Raw genomic sequence first — 18,347 nt, 5'->3', positions numbered from 1 at the left:
ATTGATGTGACCTTAAACATAATAACTTATTTTATATTTTTATGGAATATTACATCAAAGTTGCATTATGTTTTTATCATAGAAAACAAAATATCATGCATTTCAAGTGATTTTTTTTTTCTTTTCCAAAAGAGAAAGAATAATGGAAGAACATTTTTAAGCTGGACATTGATGCTGAAATTATGTGTTGGGTAATATTTGCTTTCATTTAATATTCTTCTATAAATATTTAAATGTAAGATTTAAGGGTATTAAATTGATACCAAATTGTTACTTTGCACACATGGATTGTTTTACCTTTAATTTTATTGTTTATAATAGATTTTTTTTTTTTTTTGGTGATGCTGACAATTTCCCATTACCTGTTTCAATCTTTATACTAATTATCATAACCAACTTAAACTATGACTCTGATTTCTCATCATGGCACAGAAGTATGCTTGAGTTCATAGGATTGTAGATTAAGAGCTAAAAAAATTTAAGAGTTCATCTCCCTAACTTTACAGTTTAGGAAACTAAGGCTCAGAGAGATTAAATGACAGCCCATAAATGATGTGAATCCAGGTGTTCATGAATTCAAATTCAGGGATCTTATTCCAATAATACATTGTCTCTGTTCAAATGGTAAGTATAATCGAAAGCTTAGGAGAACAAGATTGCCAACAAAAATAAGAATCAAGAGAGTTAAGAAAAGAGAATATTCTAGATGAGTTAATCAACAAATGCATGTGGAAATTAAAGGCCCCAAAGACCCCAGTGGAGCAAGTAATTCTCACTTTCTTCATTAGTTGAATGATTAGTATATAAATAAGAAAAATCTGTAAAACAGCAGCATGAACTATTCCATAAATATTACAAAATGCTGAGAGGGATGAACTGGCCAAAAGTTTATTGTTTGTCCCCAATGGCTCCATATAGCAAATGATAAATTAACCAGTTTTTCTTTAGTAGTTCCTAAAAAATTACACACTCCACTAATAGCAAATTGAAACAATAATTATCCCTCATGTAAAATACATAAACACATTATAGCAATATATTTATTAATAGCAGAAAATAATTAGCCAACTTACTTTCCAAGATCACAGCGTGTTTCTGGCATTGTAGTTGGTCTTGGCCTTTGAGCAGTTAATTTCAGTAAATACCAGAACTCTATACCTATTTGGGGCTGGAAAACAACACTGGAAAGAAAAATATTTAAAATTTTATCCGCAAGACTACAGTGTTCATAACTATTAGGCAAGAAAAACAAATAAAATAATTAGCAACATTTAGCCTGAAATACAATTTCAAATACATTGAATCTCAATGTTAATGAACCTTTTCAATAGTTTAAATTAAAAATTTGAAATAGAATTATCAATTAATTTACTTAATCTATCTATCTATACACACACACACACACACACACACACACACACACACACACACACATATATATATATATATATATATATATATATATATATTTTTTTTTTAAACCATCAGTAACCATTTTTTTAGTACTAGTGTTAGCCATTTTATAAATACATAGTAATCCAAATGGAATAGCACGGGTAAAGTGGTTTATATGTGATTGTACTTTTGCTATATTTCCAAATTGGAAAAAAAAAACCTAGAAATTAGAAAACATAACATGTATAAATAAATTATATTGAATATAATTGCATATCCATTGCAAATCATAACCTTAATTTCATGCTTCTACTTATAAATATCATATTTACATTGAAATATTATTATTAAATAAAAATAATAATTTTGCCCAAAGTATCAATATGCCCTAGAATACAATGATACTACAGAGGATTTTGGTCTTAGAAAATTAACATAAAGAATTTTGAAATAACTTTTTAAATTAAGGTTGGTACTTTCATTGACTGGAATGATGAATACTTAATTCAAATCCTACTTTTAACCAATTCCCTTTGTGTGTCAGTGGCAGGTCACATAAATCCTCCTAGCCCCAAGCAATTTTAAGGCTAAATGTCAATTAAAAAGCTTTTTATTAAGTAGTTATTGTGCTGTGTACTTTATACCATAGATGAGGTGCCTGTTTGCATACACTGATAATCTGCTATTCTCTGTCCAGAATTTCTAATTAATAAAAAAGTCAAATTGTTTTCCATAAATGGAAGTGAAACTTGTTTTTACCTATTATGGGTGAAATAATTTTTTATTTAGTTCATTTTTTCATTTAAGTAGATTCTGATCACATATTTAATGATATGGGGATATGCATATGAAAACTGCAAATTACCTAATATCATTTGTTAAGACATAAAATGTTTTGCATTGAAGGAAGCACATGGCAACATTAAAATGGCACATTAGGAAATTCTGTCACTTAAAAAAATTCTATAAGATAAAAGAGGATGTTCTTCAAGATTAAATCATGCAAAGTAATAGCTAGGGTCAGAGAAGCCAACAAATATATGAAATTCATTAGCTTTTCCAAAACATACCTTTGATCTGTATATCCTACAATCATTGGGGAATATTTGACAGTATAAGTTATGTTTTCATTTGGTTCCAGAACAAGCGTAGACTGTCCACTGAGGGAAGCATCTGTTAAAATCACATCTAAGTGGAGCTCTCTTTCTTTAGGATTAGTAAGAGATATTTCAATTGCCATTGTGTCCTAAAGTTAAAAAAAAAATCTTTCAATATCAACAAAGGATAATTACTTTTTGAGAAACAAATCATAAAAATACTCCTACAACATAGTTGTGTTTTGTTTTGTTTTTTTCTTTTTTGAAGAGTTCTTTTTTTTAAATTTAATTTACCCATTGATTGCACTTCTTGTATTCTGGAACTTATTTTTTTTTTCTCAAATATATAGATTATACAACATATTTATTAGAGTTTATTAACTATGGCAAGACAATTATTATTTTTTTTTTTTTTTTACTAACAGAGGCCTTCAAAAAAGGCAAAAATAAACATTTAAGTAACCCCCCCTTTTTTTTTCTATGCTGTTATGTAACTTTATATACAAAATAGTCTTGTTGCTTTTGCCCATTTCCTGTGTTTATAGCAGGGCCCCAAACCATGAAACCTCAAATTGCCAAAAAGAGTAGAGAAAATTGTAACACTAGCATACTATGGTTTTGGGTCTGCCCAGCTTACCTTATCAATCTCCCTATTTCCCCTCCAATATATCCCATATATGTCTATATCCTCACACCGGGGTTACCCACCATGGAATCTTGACCAGGACTATGTTCTCTGTGTCTCAGTATCCAACTTTAGTCTTCTCCCACCCTTAAAAAACCTTTATTTCAGATGTGCATTATAGAATCAGAATTTTGGGGGGTGGACTATACTTTGGATCTATGTCTAGAATGTTATAGATTTTGAAAGGCACTATACATCATTTCACTTAAACTTCATAGCAATCATATAGGCTATTTATTATATGTACAATCTCATCCATGTTACATGTAAGAAAACAAGTTCATATAGATCTGCCTATGGCTAAATAGTAACGGTGGAATTTGAACAAAACATGTCAGGTCCAGCATTCTAGCTGCCACAAATCATGTTTCTGTGAACAGAATGAAGTCTAAAATGTCTCTTTTTTCTGTAACCTTTTTAATACTTGAATACAGCTAAATTTTCTCTTTCCTTTGCTCAATGTCTATAATTCTTTCAAAAGTCTTTCATTACATGACTTCTAGTCCTCTCATCATCATCATCTTTTCTCTGCTCTGCACATTAGCTTATCAAGTGGCAGTTCCCAAGGAACTAATAAATAATTCTTGGGGAACAAATATTTTAATGGCTAGTGAAAGGTCACCTGAGCAAGGAAATGTATTAAAATTTGAATGAGAGTACATGATAAAGAATTCCAAACGAGAAGAACATGGTGGGAATTTTAGATACAAAGAACTGACAAGTAAAGGGAATATTTTTACTTTTCAGGATCTTTTCCACAGTTCTAAAATAAACTTACATATAGATGATTAAGAGAAGAGGTGAGAGATTCACTGCAAAGATTCTTATATTGTCATTATAGCTTTGTACAACACAGTAAATCACACAATAGATTCTATATGTCCATCTTAAGAAGTAATTTTTTTGGATAAATTGCTTAATAATTAGAGTAAATTGGACAAATACAGTAGATTGCATATATAATAATATATCATATCATATGAAGGAAAAAAAAGTTTGCCATCCAGGATTTATGATTATATAACTATATGGCTTAATTAAATGATTTAGAGCATGTGGCAGAAATATAGCTCATACTCAGGAAATTAACATAACTATAATGTGTTCATCGTTTTAAAAAAATTAACAAGGTCACATTCTGTGGCACAGTCAACCTTTTGATCACCTCTTATTTATAGAATAACATAGTAAGGGCCCAAGCAGGATTTGATTTGTCTGCTCCTAACTACAGATTGTCCTTGGGTGGCCCACTATCCCCTCTAATTTGATTTTTTTTTTATATATCTGAGGGTATCCAAAATGCTTTATAATTATACCAATCATAAATATATCAGACAGCAATGTAAATTGAGCTTGAAAAAATTCACTGGAGTTTATTTATTATACCTTACAGTTTATTTTATTATTATTATTATGTTAAAGTTTTTTATTTTCAAAACATATGCATGGATTACTTTTCAATATTAGCCCTTGCAAAACTTTGTGTTCCAATCCCCCCACCTCCTCCTCTATATGGCTAGTAATCCAATATCTGTTAAACATGGTAAAAATATATGTTAAATTCAATATATGCATTCATATTTGTAAAATTATCTTGCTGCACAAGAAAAATCAGATCAAAAAAGAAAAAAAAATGAAAAAGTAAATAAAATGCAAACCAGCAATAACAAAAAGAGTGAAAATGCTATATTGTGATCCATACTAAGTTCCCACAGTCCTTTCTCTGAGTGTGGATGGCTCTCTTTATCACAAGACCACCAGAATTGGCCTGGATCATTTCATTATTGAAAAGAGCCAAATCTATCAGAATCGATAATCATCATATAATCTTTTTGCCATGTACAATTATCCCTTAATTCTGCTCATTTCACTTAGCATTAGTTCATGTAAGTCTCTCCAGGCCTGTCTGAAATCATCCTGTTGGTCATTTCTTACAGAACAATAATATTCCATAATACTCATATACCATCACTTATTTAGCTTAGTTAAATCTTTTAATCTCCAACTGATGAACATCCGCTCATTTTCTAGTTTCTTGCTACTACAAAAAGGACTGCCACATACATTTTTGCACATGTGGGTCCCCTTTTCTCCTTTAAGATCTCTTTGGAATATAAACCCAGTAGAAACACTGCTGGATCAAAGGGTACGCATATTTTGATAGCCCTTTGGGTATAGTTCCAAACTGTTCTCCAGAATGGTTGGATCCATTCATAATTCCATCAACAATGTATCAGTGTCCCAGTTTTCCCACATCCCCTCCAACCCTCCTCATTATCTTTTTCTGTCATCTAAGCCAATCTGAGATGTGTGTAGGTATATCTCAACAGTTTCTTAATTTGCATTTCTCTGATCAATAATGATTTAGAGCACTTTTTCATATGACTAAAAATGGTTTCAATTTCTTCATCTAAAAATTGTCTGTTCATATCCTTTGATCATTTATCTATCAGAGAACGGCTTCAATTATAGATTTGAGTCAATTCTTTATAGATATTTTAGAAATGAGGCCTTTAGTTTTGTTTATACAAAACTTTTTAAGTTAATATAATCAAATTCAATTCAGTTCAATTCAATTAAATCAAAGCAAATTGAATAATGAACTCCAGTTCTTCTTTGGCCACTGATTCCTTTCTTTATAGATCTGAGGAGTAAACTATCCTTTGTTTTTCTAATTTGCTTATATCACTCTTTATGTCTAAATCAGGAACCCCTTTTTCTCTTATCTTAGTAAAGGGTGTTACGTGTGGGTCAATGCCTAGTTTCTGCTATACGAGTTTCCAATTTTCCCAACAGGTTTTCTCAAATAGTGAATTTTTAATCTCAAAAGCTTGGATTTTGGAGTTTGTCAAACACTAGATTGCTGCTATAGTTATTGACTATTTTGTCCTTTGAATCTAACCTATTCTACTGATCCACTACTCTATTTCTTAGCCAGTACCAAATGGCTTTAGTGATTGCTGCTTTATAATATATGTACTCTTAGGTCTGGCATACCTAGGCCACTTCATTAGCATTTTTTTATTCATTAATTCCCTTGAAATTCTTTACCTTTTGTTCTTCCAGATGAACTTTGTTATTATTTTTTCTAGATCTATAAAATAATTTCTGAATAAGTAGATTAATTTAGGTAGCATTGTAATTTTTTTATTACATTTGCTTGGCCTATCCATGAGCACTTGATATTTTTCCAATTGATTCAAAGTGACTTTATTCGTGTGGAAAGTGTTTTGTAGTTGTGTTCATATAGTTCCTGACTTTGCCTTGGCAGGTAGACTTGAAAATATTTTATATTATCAACAGTTAATTTAAATGGAATTTCTCTTTGTATCTCTTGCTCTTGGACTTTGTTGGTAATATATAAAAATGTTGATGATTTATATGAATTTATTTTGCATCATGCAGCTTTGCTAAAGTTGTGAATTGTTTCTAGTAGTTTTTAGTAGATTCTCTAGGATTCCCTAAATAGACCAACATATCATCTGCAAAGAGTGATCATTTGGTTTCCTCATTACCTACTCTAATTCTTTTAAGCTCTTTTTCTTCTCTTATTGCCAAAGCTAACATTTCTAATAAAATATTAAATAGTTAAGCATATCTTACAGTTTCAACAAATCTTCTGGCTTTTTCTACAATAAGCTTTACTCAACTCCTAATTCTGACGATTTCCTCAGTTAATTATTTAGGATTTATCCTGCATAAATTTTTTGTTTGTTGTCCCTCACATTAAGCTGTAAGCTCTGTGAGTCCTGGGACTGTTTTTTGTTCTTTTTGTAGCAACAATGTTTAGTACAAAAATTTAGCACTTTTTCTGACACATAGTAAGTAATTAATAAATATTTATTGTTTGACTGATTTCTATCCCTGTATTCTCATCAGGCCCTCCATCAAATATTGTGCATTTGATATAAATAAATGAGAATAAATCTGGTAGAATTGTGACAGTGAAAACAAATTCCATGTGCTAACTTTCACTACTGATCTCCCTCATCCCTTCCAGTAGTCTTAGCTTGGGGATGCTGAGAAACTTTGAATGTCTCTTCATGTAAAAACTTAGTCCACTTTTATTGGGTATATGACATATGTGATGTATCAGAAGAAAAGACTGGTACACAAATTGGACCCAATTCATTTTGTGAGTAACTAGGGCATTGTTATGTGTTATTATTATGTGGCTTCCACAAATATAACTTTTTTTTCTTTCTTATGCTCATAACAGCTTTTGATCAATTGCCCAGTTGTCCTAAAGCTTCTTCCCACCAATTTGTTATATCTATGTCTCATCTACTCTCTCTTTTATATCCTTAATTCTAGTATGCATATAATGAAGCAGATTCCTTTAAAGAACCAATTTTTTCAAAAAGAAGAATTTTCAACCAATCTGTGATTACCCCTTTGTATTGTCAATCATCAGTTTCTCTTTCAACAAATAGTCCTATTTAATTAATGCATATTATTTATTTTCTTTGTTCCACATGCATTTTATTAAATGTTGTCCCAAAACCCTGTGATTCCCGGGGAGGCCAAGACCATAAATAGATTTCAAAACCAAAAAATAAAATAAAATGTATATCTATGATATTTTTATCTTATATTAAAATTGAAATTTCCAAATCCATGGATCACCTAAGTCCTTTTGAAGAATGTCATGATTTGCATGTCAGCAATATAATCAAGTACAATCAGGAAAATTAAAATCATAACATTATAAATTTTCAACTAATTTTTCTGGAAATTCACTGACATTCTTACCAAACTGCTATTTTTAATGATTGCATTAGATTTCTTCATAGTTTTTCTGACCCTAAATAATCCAATAACTTCCATAAGAGATTGAATAGTATTGCCAGTGATTTCCTTTAAAGATGGAGATTCCTGCATTGATTTAAATTTTTGTATTTTTGCAAGAATTTTGATGAGGATACTAAAAAAAAAATAATTTTGATGAGGCACTACAAAAATTTGCTGACTGGACAATGAACTATGTAACTGAATCTTGAGGAATTTCTATGATTATTCTAATCTTGGTCAGAATGTTTTTTCTGTTGCCTGCTCATTTTCTCACCCTATTACTCAACTTTTAATTCTTTGTAAAGGTAAAGTTCTATTTTTAGGATGAAGGGTATACTGTCCCATGTTTTAGGGATTTTTTTGTGTAGCTCTGTTTCAAATTTAAAGCTTATACTTAATTTTAAAAATGATTGTATATGCACAATGTATATCAGATTGCTTGCTGTCTTAGGAAAAGAGGAGGGGAAGAGAGAAAGGGAAAAAAATTGGAACTCAAAATATTACAAAAATGAATCTTGAAAACTATGGTTACATTAAAAATAAACCTATTAGTTTCCAAAGAATCTTTATTACGTGTTACCAAAAAAGGTTACTAGCATTATTTATTTATTTTTGGTGGCAGACTTGTTATTTTGTTAGTATAGAAAGAGACTCAGAGTGAAAACATTATACCAATCTAGATGGCAATTTTGCTGGAACTTAATAGTTGTGATTACAGGTTAGGATGCATTGAGAAATTAAGTGATTTTCCCAGTATCACACATCCAATACACATCAAATTAAGAACTCAAAACCCATTTTTATCTTTACTCTTAAAAAAAAAAATTGGTGGATAAAGGAACTGCTCCTGAAGTTAGAAGGACTTGAGTTCAAATCTGCCCTTAGACACTTAACAAATTTTTAGCTATATGAACCTGGGTAAGTCACTTAATCCCTATTGCTTCAAAAAAAAAAAAAATTTAAAGCCATTTTTCTATATGCTATCATTCTGAATCTCACTAGTACTACATAAAAATATTGAACAGCATATGATTTAATTTAAATCATTTAAGATTTTCACACTGTATTCAATTTACTAGAAGCTATTATTATAATAATACATGTTAAACCTCTGATTAATAATTCACATTGCTTTTCTCCCAGGACAAGAAAAATAGTCTATCTAAATTTGGTTATTTCTTAAATATATTATAGAAATAACAAAATATAGGAACAACAAAAATATTTCCTTTATTATAATCTATTTTTCAGTGTATTATGTCTTTAAAGATATATCCCCATATTGTATTAATTTTAGAAAATTACTTCAGGCAATAGATCAGTGTGCATATACCATTGCAAATATAAAAATTTCATTTTTCTTTGAGAAGTTTTTTTTTTTTTTTTTTTTTAGTAAGTAAGCTAATTGCAAACTACTTAATACAGATACTGAGTTCCAAATCTCCTCTCCTAATTCTCTATAGCATTTTTTGAAGTAAATTTGTTTCAGTGAATGCTAATCTAAGACATTTTACAAGGAAAGATCCATTTGCCACAGCCATTAATCACCTTTCTTTGAAAGGTATTCCACTGTCTGCATTCCATTTTATGATAAACAAATCTTTCTCAGTGGATAGTTGATAATCATTGGAATATCTAAAATATTTGGCCAATGTTTCTCACATTAGAAGTGCACTCCCTCTATCTTTAGGATGGATTGTAAAGATTTACTGCAGTGGCATGGAAAGGTCAATAATGTGTTTAAAATTGCTGTGACTGATGTTTTATTGAAGATCAAGGGAAAATAAGGCTGATTGGAGATAGTAATTTCAGAAACCACTCTTCATCTTTACATGAGCTGTTTTGGGTAAGATGACTGACTGCATTACACTGAAGGTTGTATAACTTTTTCTCTAACTTCCTAAAGAAGAGTGTATTCCGGATTACATGTCTATATTCCACTTCCAAAGAATGGGCTTAGAGAAACTAAAATGATTTCTCAAATCAAAATTATATAATTCATAATCTAAATTAAAAATTGGAGAAATTTTTCAAAGATCATTCACAGTATTCAGAGAATGCAAAATAGATATATAAATAATTATATCTCTGTCTCTCTTCTTTTCCTCCTCTTTTTCATTCTTTTTCTTTTCTCCCAAATCACTGAATCATAAGCAACATGGCATAATAATAATAATTTTGATCCTCACAACAACCTTAGAGAGTAAATGCTATTATTATCACTATTTAATAGATGAGAAATTTGAGGCAGAAAAAGATTAAATGATTTGCTGAGAAACATATAACTATTATCTAAGGCTAAATTTGAACATCAATTTTTAATAAAAACTCTGGAGCCTATCCATTGTGATAAATATCTGCTTAAGCAAATAAAAAAAAGTATACAATGGTCATTATTCAAACCTAAAATATATTGATATTTTTAAAATGTAAAGAAAAAATAGAACATATGCAGCTATTGACTACAGTGAATTGGAAACATTTCTTTCTGTCCATAGAAGAAAAGTGAAAACAAAACAAAAAAAAAAATGCTGGAATACATTAATACCACATTTTCCTTATAAAAACACTAAGAAGCTTTTGCCATTTCAGTTTCTTATGTTTTATACTAAGTTTCTATATTTTACACTTTCCCTAAAATTTCTCATTAATCCCTGTTTAGTGACCAAGCTATTGTCTTAGAAAGTTGCATGAGACTCGAGGATGAAGGATTTTCCTATAGTCCCATAGCCAGAGGTGGGATATGAAATTATGTGTTTCTGACTCCATGTCCATCACTCTCAAGTTCATCACAAGTGCATCACAAACAAGAATTTTTGATAGTCATTTTTTTTAAGAGCAAAGGCATATTCTTCTTTATCTAAAATACCATTTTCTCTCCTAAGTAAATTACTCTTTCTTCCTATCACTGCTATGAAATACTGTAAATTACAGCAGTAATTATGTGCCATTCCATAAGGAAAAAAATGAAAAAAGGTCAACTTTGGAATGAAAATGCTGATACTATGTAAATCACCCATTCATCTTAAAAGGAACTTAAAACTAATAATGTCTAAAATCTCTGATATACTGGCAATCACATTGTAGCCTTGAGAGACTTTGATCTCCCTTTCTTTCTGCATGAATATTCTCTTCTGATAGAATTCTCTCTTTTGCATCTCTTCTTGCACATTAAGTACTAAATTTTGCACAGAAGGAGGATGGGAAAGGTTGTTTGCTTGGATTCCTTCACATAGTTCCTTCAGATAGTGAAGTGATCTCTTATTCATTTGCCAAATTCTTCCAGACCTCTTTTTTCAATCTCATAGCTATTAGTCTAATTCAGGTCATTATTACTTCTTACTAGATGTCTCCTACTTAAACTCTTTAGTGTTTTCTTATTCAAATTCTACATATACATTGTAATCATATTCCTCTTCCTAAAGTAAGACATTGATGATTTTTCCCTTTGTCAAAAAAACTTCAGAAGTTCATGTTCAAAAGCCTTAAAATGCTTGATGACTTTAATCAGGCTCCCCTGTGACCCCCACAAACCTTGATAATTTGCACATGCAACTAGAAAAAAGAATTACTTCAAGGGCAATGGACCTGATCAGAATTTCACCAAATAGGAGCAGGGTTGAAAGGGATGGGGAAATGGAAAAGTCAAGCAAAACAAGGTTATAAAATAGGAAATGGATAAGAAATGCCCCATGGTATTGCTCAAGCATCTTCCAGACAAACATTCATTTTCAGTGCTAGAAGTATACATAGGCAAAAGACTGTATCTGTAGACAACTGTGATGTTTGATATTATTTTACTTTATCCCTTGATGATTGGCATTAAAGGTACTAATTAGCACTGTTGTCTCTGTGATTTTTCATTCTAATCTAAATCCAAAACCTGAGGCTATTCAGGGCTAATTCTAACTACTAGCCACCTTTTCCAGGTATATCTTCTAATACTTTCCAAAATAAACCTTTCAATTCAGTTAAGTTACTCAATTTCTGAAATATGCCTTATATTTCTAGCTTCTATAACAATCTATTTATCAATTCAGAAATGATTACTTCCTCCTCTGAACTCTGAAATCACTATTTATTTAAACATTGACAACATTCCTTCTTTTTTTTTTTTTTTTAATTTTTTTTATTATATATATATATATATATTTTATAATATTATCCCTTGTATTCATTTTTCCAAATTACCCCCCCTCCCTTATTCCCTCCCCCCGACGACAGGCAATACCATACATTTTACATGTGTTACAATATAGTCTAAGTACAATACATGTGTGTGAATATCATTTTCTTGTTGCACAATAAACATTAGAATCCGAAGGTACATGCAACCTGGGCAGACAGATATTAGTGCTAACAATTTACATTCCCCTTCCAGTGTTTCTTCTCTGGGTGTATCTACCTCTGTCCATCATTGATCAACTGGAAGTGAGTTGGATCTTCTTTATGGACAACATTCCTTCTTAAAGTTATTTCTCTATCATATTGATTCCCTAGTTGTGTGACCAGCACCACATAAATGGGCTAGTGGTTGTTGAAAATAAGGAGACAGGATGCTGAGAGTTCGTCTCCTTATTTTCAACTGCCACTAGCCTATTTGTGTTGTGCTGGCCACAATTTCTAGAAAGCCATAATAGTCTTATGAACATTTGTAACCTTCCAGTAGTTTATATGTAACATTTCCTAAATACATATTTGATTAATAATTCAACTCACTTTTTAACTATATTTATTGGATACTACTCAGTATCACTACATATTACCAAAGTACTGTGATAAAAGTGTGTCAGAAATGCAAAACTGAATAAATCATAGTTCTCTCTTTCAGTGGTTACAATCTGTTAGGTAGAAAAAAGAAAAAAAGTCCATGAATAATACTAATATAAAAGATGGATTTCAGTCATGTTCTGCTATTTATTATGTGATGATTAGAAAATTACTTGACTTCAACGAGTGTGTTTCCTTCTCTGTAAAAAGTGAATAACACCTGCCCTATCACATAGAATTATCATGGATCATATGTCATGAAAGTACACTGGAAAAAAAAAGTGATTTTGAAGTCAGAGAAGCCAGATTGAAATTGACTTGTGATCTTTATTACTCAGCAACTTTGGCCAACTCACTTGGCCAACCTGAGATTAACAGTGTTTTTCCTGTAAAATGAGAAAATTCATAGGAATGACCTCAATGTCTCTTTTCATATATGAGCTACTGTACTCTCCAATGCAATTAAAAATATTTTGCTAATAATAAAATGCTTCAGTAATTATGCATTATACATTAATTTTGTGAGCACATAATCATGTAAAAACAAAGAAAGAAAAGAAAGCTGGTGATTTTTGTTAGGCTTAATTGTCTATTTGACCAATAATTGCAAAGCCAGTAAACATGAAATACCTTCTAAAACCCCATATGAAACAAAAGTCAAATTATTTTGAAAAGTTTTTTTCTCAAGTTTTCATTTCATCCTATTTTTCATTTTTCTTCTTGTCTGTTCTTTAGGTTCCAAATGGAAATAGGAGAAAAGTAACCAAATTATCATCAGAAGGTTATTTTTCCAATTATCTTTATCCCAAGCTGAGACAGGGAGCCTTGGAATACTTGTGAGAGAACTTGTTTTTAATGAGATTTCTAAGCCAATTTTTCAGAATCAATTCATCTAGCTACTTTGGAAAAAAAAGTAACCAAAACTTTTAAAGGTTGTTTTAAAGGTTTTAAAGCAGCTCTCTACAAATTTTTGAGATGAGTCTGTTATTTTGAACAAAAAACTCAATATAGTATTTAAATAGTGAATTACTGCTATGTATTAGAGAGAGAGAGAAAGAGAGAGAAAGAGAGAGAGAGAGAGAGAGAGAGAGAGAGAGAGAGAGAGAGAGAGAGAGAGAGAGAGAAATAACAAAATGAATACAACATACATTGCGCAGAAGAGCAGTTAGGTGGCATAGCAGGTACAGATGGAAAAGAAAATGGCAAACAATTTTAGTATCTTTACCAAGAAATCCTGAAATGAGGATACAAAGAAACAGCAATAAATTATGAAGAAGACATTAGCAGGGGACAGCTAGTTTAGTGGAAAGAGCAGCAGCGGGCAGCTAGGTGGCACAGTGGATAGAGCACCAACCCTGAAGTCAGGAGAACCTGAGTTCAAATCTGGTCTCAGACACTTACTAGCTGTGTGACTCTCAGCACAAAAACAAAAACAAAAAACAAAAAAACAAACCAACAACAACAACAAAAAAAACAAAACAAAAAAAACCAAACAAATAAACAAAAAAAAAAAAAAAACGCAGAAGCTCTGAAGTCAGAAGAACCTGAGTTCAAATCTGGTGTCAGACACTTAACACTTTCTGATTGAGTGACCCTGGGCAAGTCACTTAACCCCAATTGCCTCAGGGGAAAAAAAAAGAAAGAAAGAAAGTAAAGTAAAAAGAAGACATTAGCAGTTTGGGGTAGGGGTAAGGAGAGAGGAGGAGTAAAGTAGAAGAAAAATTTCATCATAGAAATTATTTCTGAGCTAAACATTAAAGAACAGTAGGAATTCTGATGATATAGTACAAAATTGAATGTTGTATATAAGAATAACAAATTGTCCACTTTGGCTGGACCAAAGTGTATAAGAAGTAATGATGTTCAAGTGGCCTAGAAAGGTAGGTCGGAACTGGATTCTAATTATTTTTAAATGCCAAAGCAGAGGAGTTTTTAATTTCATCTCAAATAGGAGATACTGGAGTTTATCATTTATTAATTAGAGTCATGACATTGTCAGAGACTTGTCCGGTAAATATCACTTTGGTAGTTTTATGAAAGATTTTTTGGAAAGGGGAAAGACTTGAAGAAGGGTGACAAATTAAAAGACTATTACAATCATTCTATTAGCAAAAAGACACATACATAAATAGACACACATGTGTATATGAATATGTATACATTTACATATATATACATATATATTATTTTTAGTATATCTCCCATCTTAGAACAATAAATATGCCCCTACTAATCAATAGCTGTATTATTATGCAGATAATTAGCTTCTGTAGTACAATCTTCAGGAAGATTTATCTAATAAGAATATACTGCTTTTGGACAAATTTCCATCTGATCCTTTCTGGATCATATTTATTCCTTTTTCAGTATCAAGTTATCTTGATCTCAGTGTCTTAGCTGATCAGAGGGCTCAATATGCCATAGGGAAATAGTTCATGTGCCTCTCAAATGGCAGACTTCTTTTCTTTGGGGATATTTTGTACAACTTCTTCCCAAAAAGGGCTTGAGAAACAAAAAGTTAATAAAGCCGTGTAAGTACATGGAGAAGCAAAACTGTTATTATATATTAAAGGCAGGTATAAATTTACTTGGGAAAAAAAGGAGACCTCTTTGCAGACACTGTGGCAATTTTGAGCAAATGGATAGAGATAAAGGAAAGTACCTTTTAAAGAAGAAGGTAGGCTTTCCATAGAGGTTTCTTTGGGCATATGGGCCAGGGAAAACTAAGTAGTATATTCAGAAAACCTGATTATCAGCCTAAAATCTTTTTTTATTATTTTTTAAAATTTTATAATTATAACATATTTTGACAGTACATGTGCATAGGTAATTTTTTACAACATTATCCCTTGTACTCCCTTCTGTTCCGAATTTTCCCCTCCTTCCCTCCACCCCCTCCTCTAGATGGGAGGCATTCTCATACATATTAAATATCTTATAGTATATCCCAGATACAATATATATGTGCAGAACTGAATTTTGTTGTTGTTGTTGCTGCTGCTGCTGCTGCAAAGGAAGAATTAGATTCGGAAGGTAAAAATAATCTGGGAAGAAAAACAAAAAATGCATACAGTTTACACTCATTTCCCAGTGTCCTCTGAGTGTTGCTGATTCTGTCCATCATTGATCAATTGGAACTGGATTAGATCCTCTCTATGTTGAAGATATCCATTTCCATCAGAACACATCCTCATACAGTATTGTTGAAGTTATAATGATCTCCTGGTTCTGTTCATTCCACTCAGCATCAGTTCATGTAAGTCTCTCCAAGCCTCTTTGTATTCATCCTGCTGGTCATTTCTTACAGAACAATAATATTCCATAACATTCATATACCATAATTTACCCAACCATTCTCCAATTGATGGGCATCCATTCATTTTCCAGTTTTTAGCCACTACAAAAAGGGCTGCCACAAAAATTTTGGCACATACAGGTCCTTATCCCTTCTTTAGTATTTCCTTGGGATATAAGCCCAGTAGTAGCACTGCTGAATCAAAGGGTATGCACAGTTTGATAACTTTTTGGGCATAATTCCAGATTGCTCTCCAGAAAGGTTGGATTCTTTCACAACTCCACCAACAATGCATCAGTGTCCCAGTTTTCCCACATCCCTTCCAACATTCATCATTATTTGTTTCTATCATCTTAGCCAATCTGACAGGTGTGTAGTGGTATCTCAGAGTTGTCTTAATTTGCATTTCTCTGATCAATAGTGATTTGGAACATTCTTTCATATGAGTGGAAATAGTTTCAATTTCATCATCTGAAAATTGTCTGTTCATATCCTATGACCATTTATCAATTGGAGAATTATCAGCCTAAAATCTAAAATAATCTGTATAATAGTATTTTATGGCTACTAAGTATCTTTACTAAAATTGACCATGACACATAAAAAGATGACCATAACAGAAATGTTTGTGCTATAGCCTTGATAATCTTGGTGTTGCTCCTGTTCAGTGGCAGAACTTCATATTAGGAATATAAATCAATAGAATCTCAATAGATGCAGAAAAAATATTTGACAAACTATAACACCCATTCTTGATGGGATAAATAGGAATAAATGGACTTTTCCTTAAAATGATAAATAGCATCTACCTAAAACCATCAACAAGAATTACATGTAATGGGATTAGATCAGGAGTGAAACAAAGTTGCCAATTATCACCACTATTATTCAATAGTGGACTAGAAGTGTTAGCTATACCAATAAGAAAAGAAAAAGAAATTGAAGGACATATAGTAGTAAATGAAAAAACAAAACTATCATTCTTTGCAGATGATATAATGGTATGTTTGGAGAATCCTAGAGAATTAACTTAAAAATTACTAAAAAAATTAACTTTAGGAAAGTTGCAGGATATAAAATAAACCTATACAAATCATTGGCATTTATATATGTTATCAACAAAGCCCAGCATCAAGAGAAAGGAAAAGAAATTCCATATAAAATAGCTATAGACCATATAAGATATTTGGGAATCTACCTGCCAAGATAAACCCAGGAACTATAAAAACACAATTATAAAATATTTTTTCACACAAATGAATTTAGATCTAAAAAAATGGAAGAATATGCAATGTTCATGGGTAGGCCAAACTAATAAAAATGATAGTTTTACCTAAATTAATTTATTTATTCAGTGCCATCCTAATTACTTTACAAAACTAGAAAAAATAAAAACAAAATTCACCTGGAAGAACAAAAAGCAAAGAATTTCTAAGGATTTGATGAAAAATGCAAATGAAGGTAGCTTAAATATATCAGATTTAAAACTGTATTATAAAGTAGCAGTCATCAAAATAATTTGGTACTGCCTAAGAAATAGAGTAGTGGAACAGTAGAATATGTTAGATTCACTAGACACAAAAGTCAATGACTAGAGTAATCTACTGTTTGAAAAACTAAAAGAAATAATAGTTACATGTGAACAATCTCATAAATTAAGGAACATAGTGACAACTATTAATTCTATTAATTAGAGAAGAGCAATGTGCCACCAGCTCAAGTGATATTATCACCAGCTCAAGTGATATTAAAGTAATAAATATAATATATTCCTGACAGGCAGAAGTAATTCAAAATAATTTATATGGTATCTTTTCAAATTAAAATCTATTCACAAGCACATAGATTTTGTGTTATTAGAATGATCATGAACTTCTTAATCTATATATATATATATATATATATATATATATATATATATATATATATATATACACATATCTATAAATACATCAAGATATACAGACAAACAGATAGCTAGATGGATGGATAGATGGAGGGATGGAGGGATGGATGGATGGATGGATGGATGGATGGATGGAGATAGATGTAAATATACATCTACTTATAGATGTATATTTATTAAATATTTGTAAAATGTGATTATAAGGTAATCTAAATTGTTTTGGGAGATTTGGGGAAAGGAGGGAGGCAATCGGGGTTTAAGTGACTTAACTTGTGTCATGCAACTATAAAATGACTTCTAGGCTCCCCTTTATAATCTTATTTTCTAATGTTACTTCATTATACTAGCTCCTTGTAAGTTTATTTACTATAGTAACTAGGCAGGAAAGATATATTTGGGGGAACCATC

At 31.1% G+C, this 18,347-nt stretch overlaps 1 protein-coding gene across 1 annotated transcript in view; it reads right to left on the bottom strand.

The window, feature by feature from the left end:
- The window catches only part of CFAP47 (cilia and flagella associated protein 47), a 781,966-nt gene that overhangs the window by 259,498 nt on the left and 504,121 nt on the right, over positions 1-18,347 (bottom strand). The window contains exons 42-43 of the mRNA XM_074302067.1: positions 2,466-2,641; positions 1,074-1,181 (exon numbers count right to left, since the gene is read on the bottom strand). Of these exons, the coding sequence (XP_074158168.1) occupies positions 1,074-1,181; positions 2,466-2,641 (284 nt within the window). The remainder of the gene's footprint in view (positions 1-1,073; positions 1,182-2,465; positions 2,642-18,347) is intronic.

This window comes from Sminthopsis crassicaudata, chromosome 3 (genome assembly GCF_048593235.1).
Source record: "Sminthopsis crassicaudata isolate SCR6 chromosome 3, ASM4859323v1, whole genome shotgun sequence".
NCBI lineage: Eukaryota > Metazoa > Chordata > Mammalia > Dasyuromorphia > Dasyuridae > Sminthopsis > Sminthopsis crassicaudata.
This window is presented reverse-complemented; position numbering and strand designations above follow the sequence as displayed.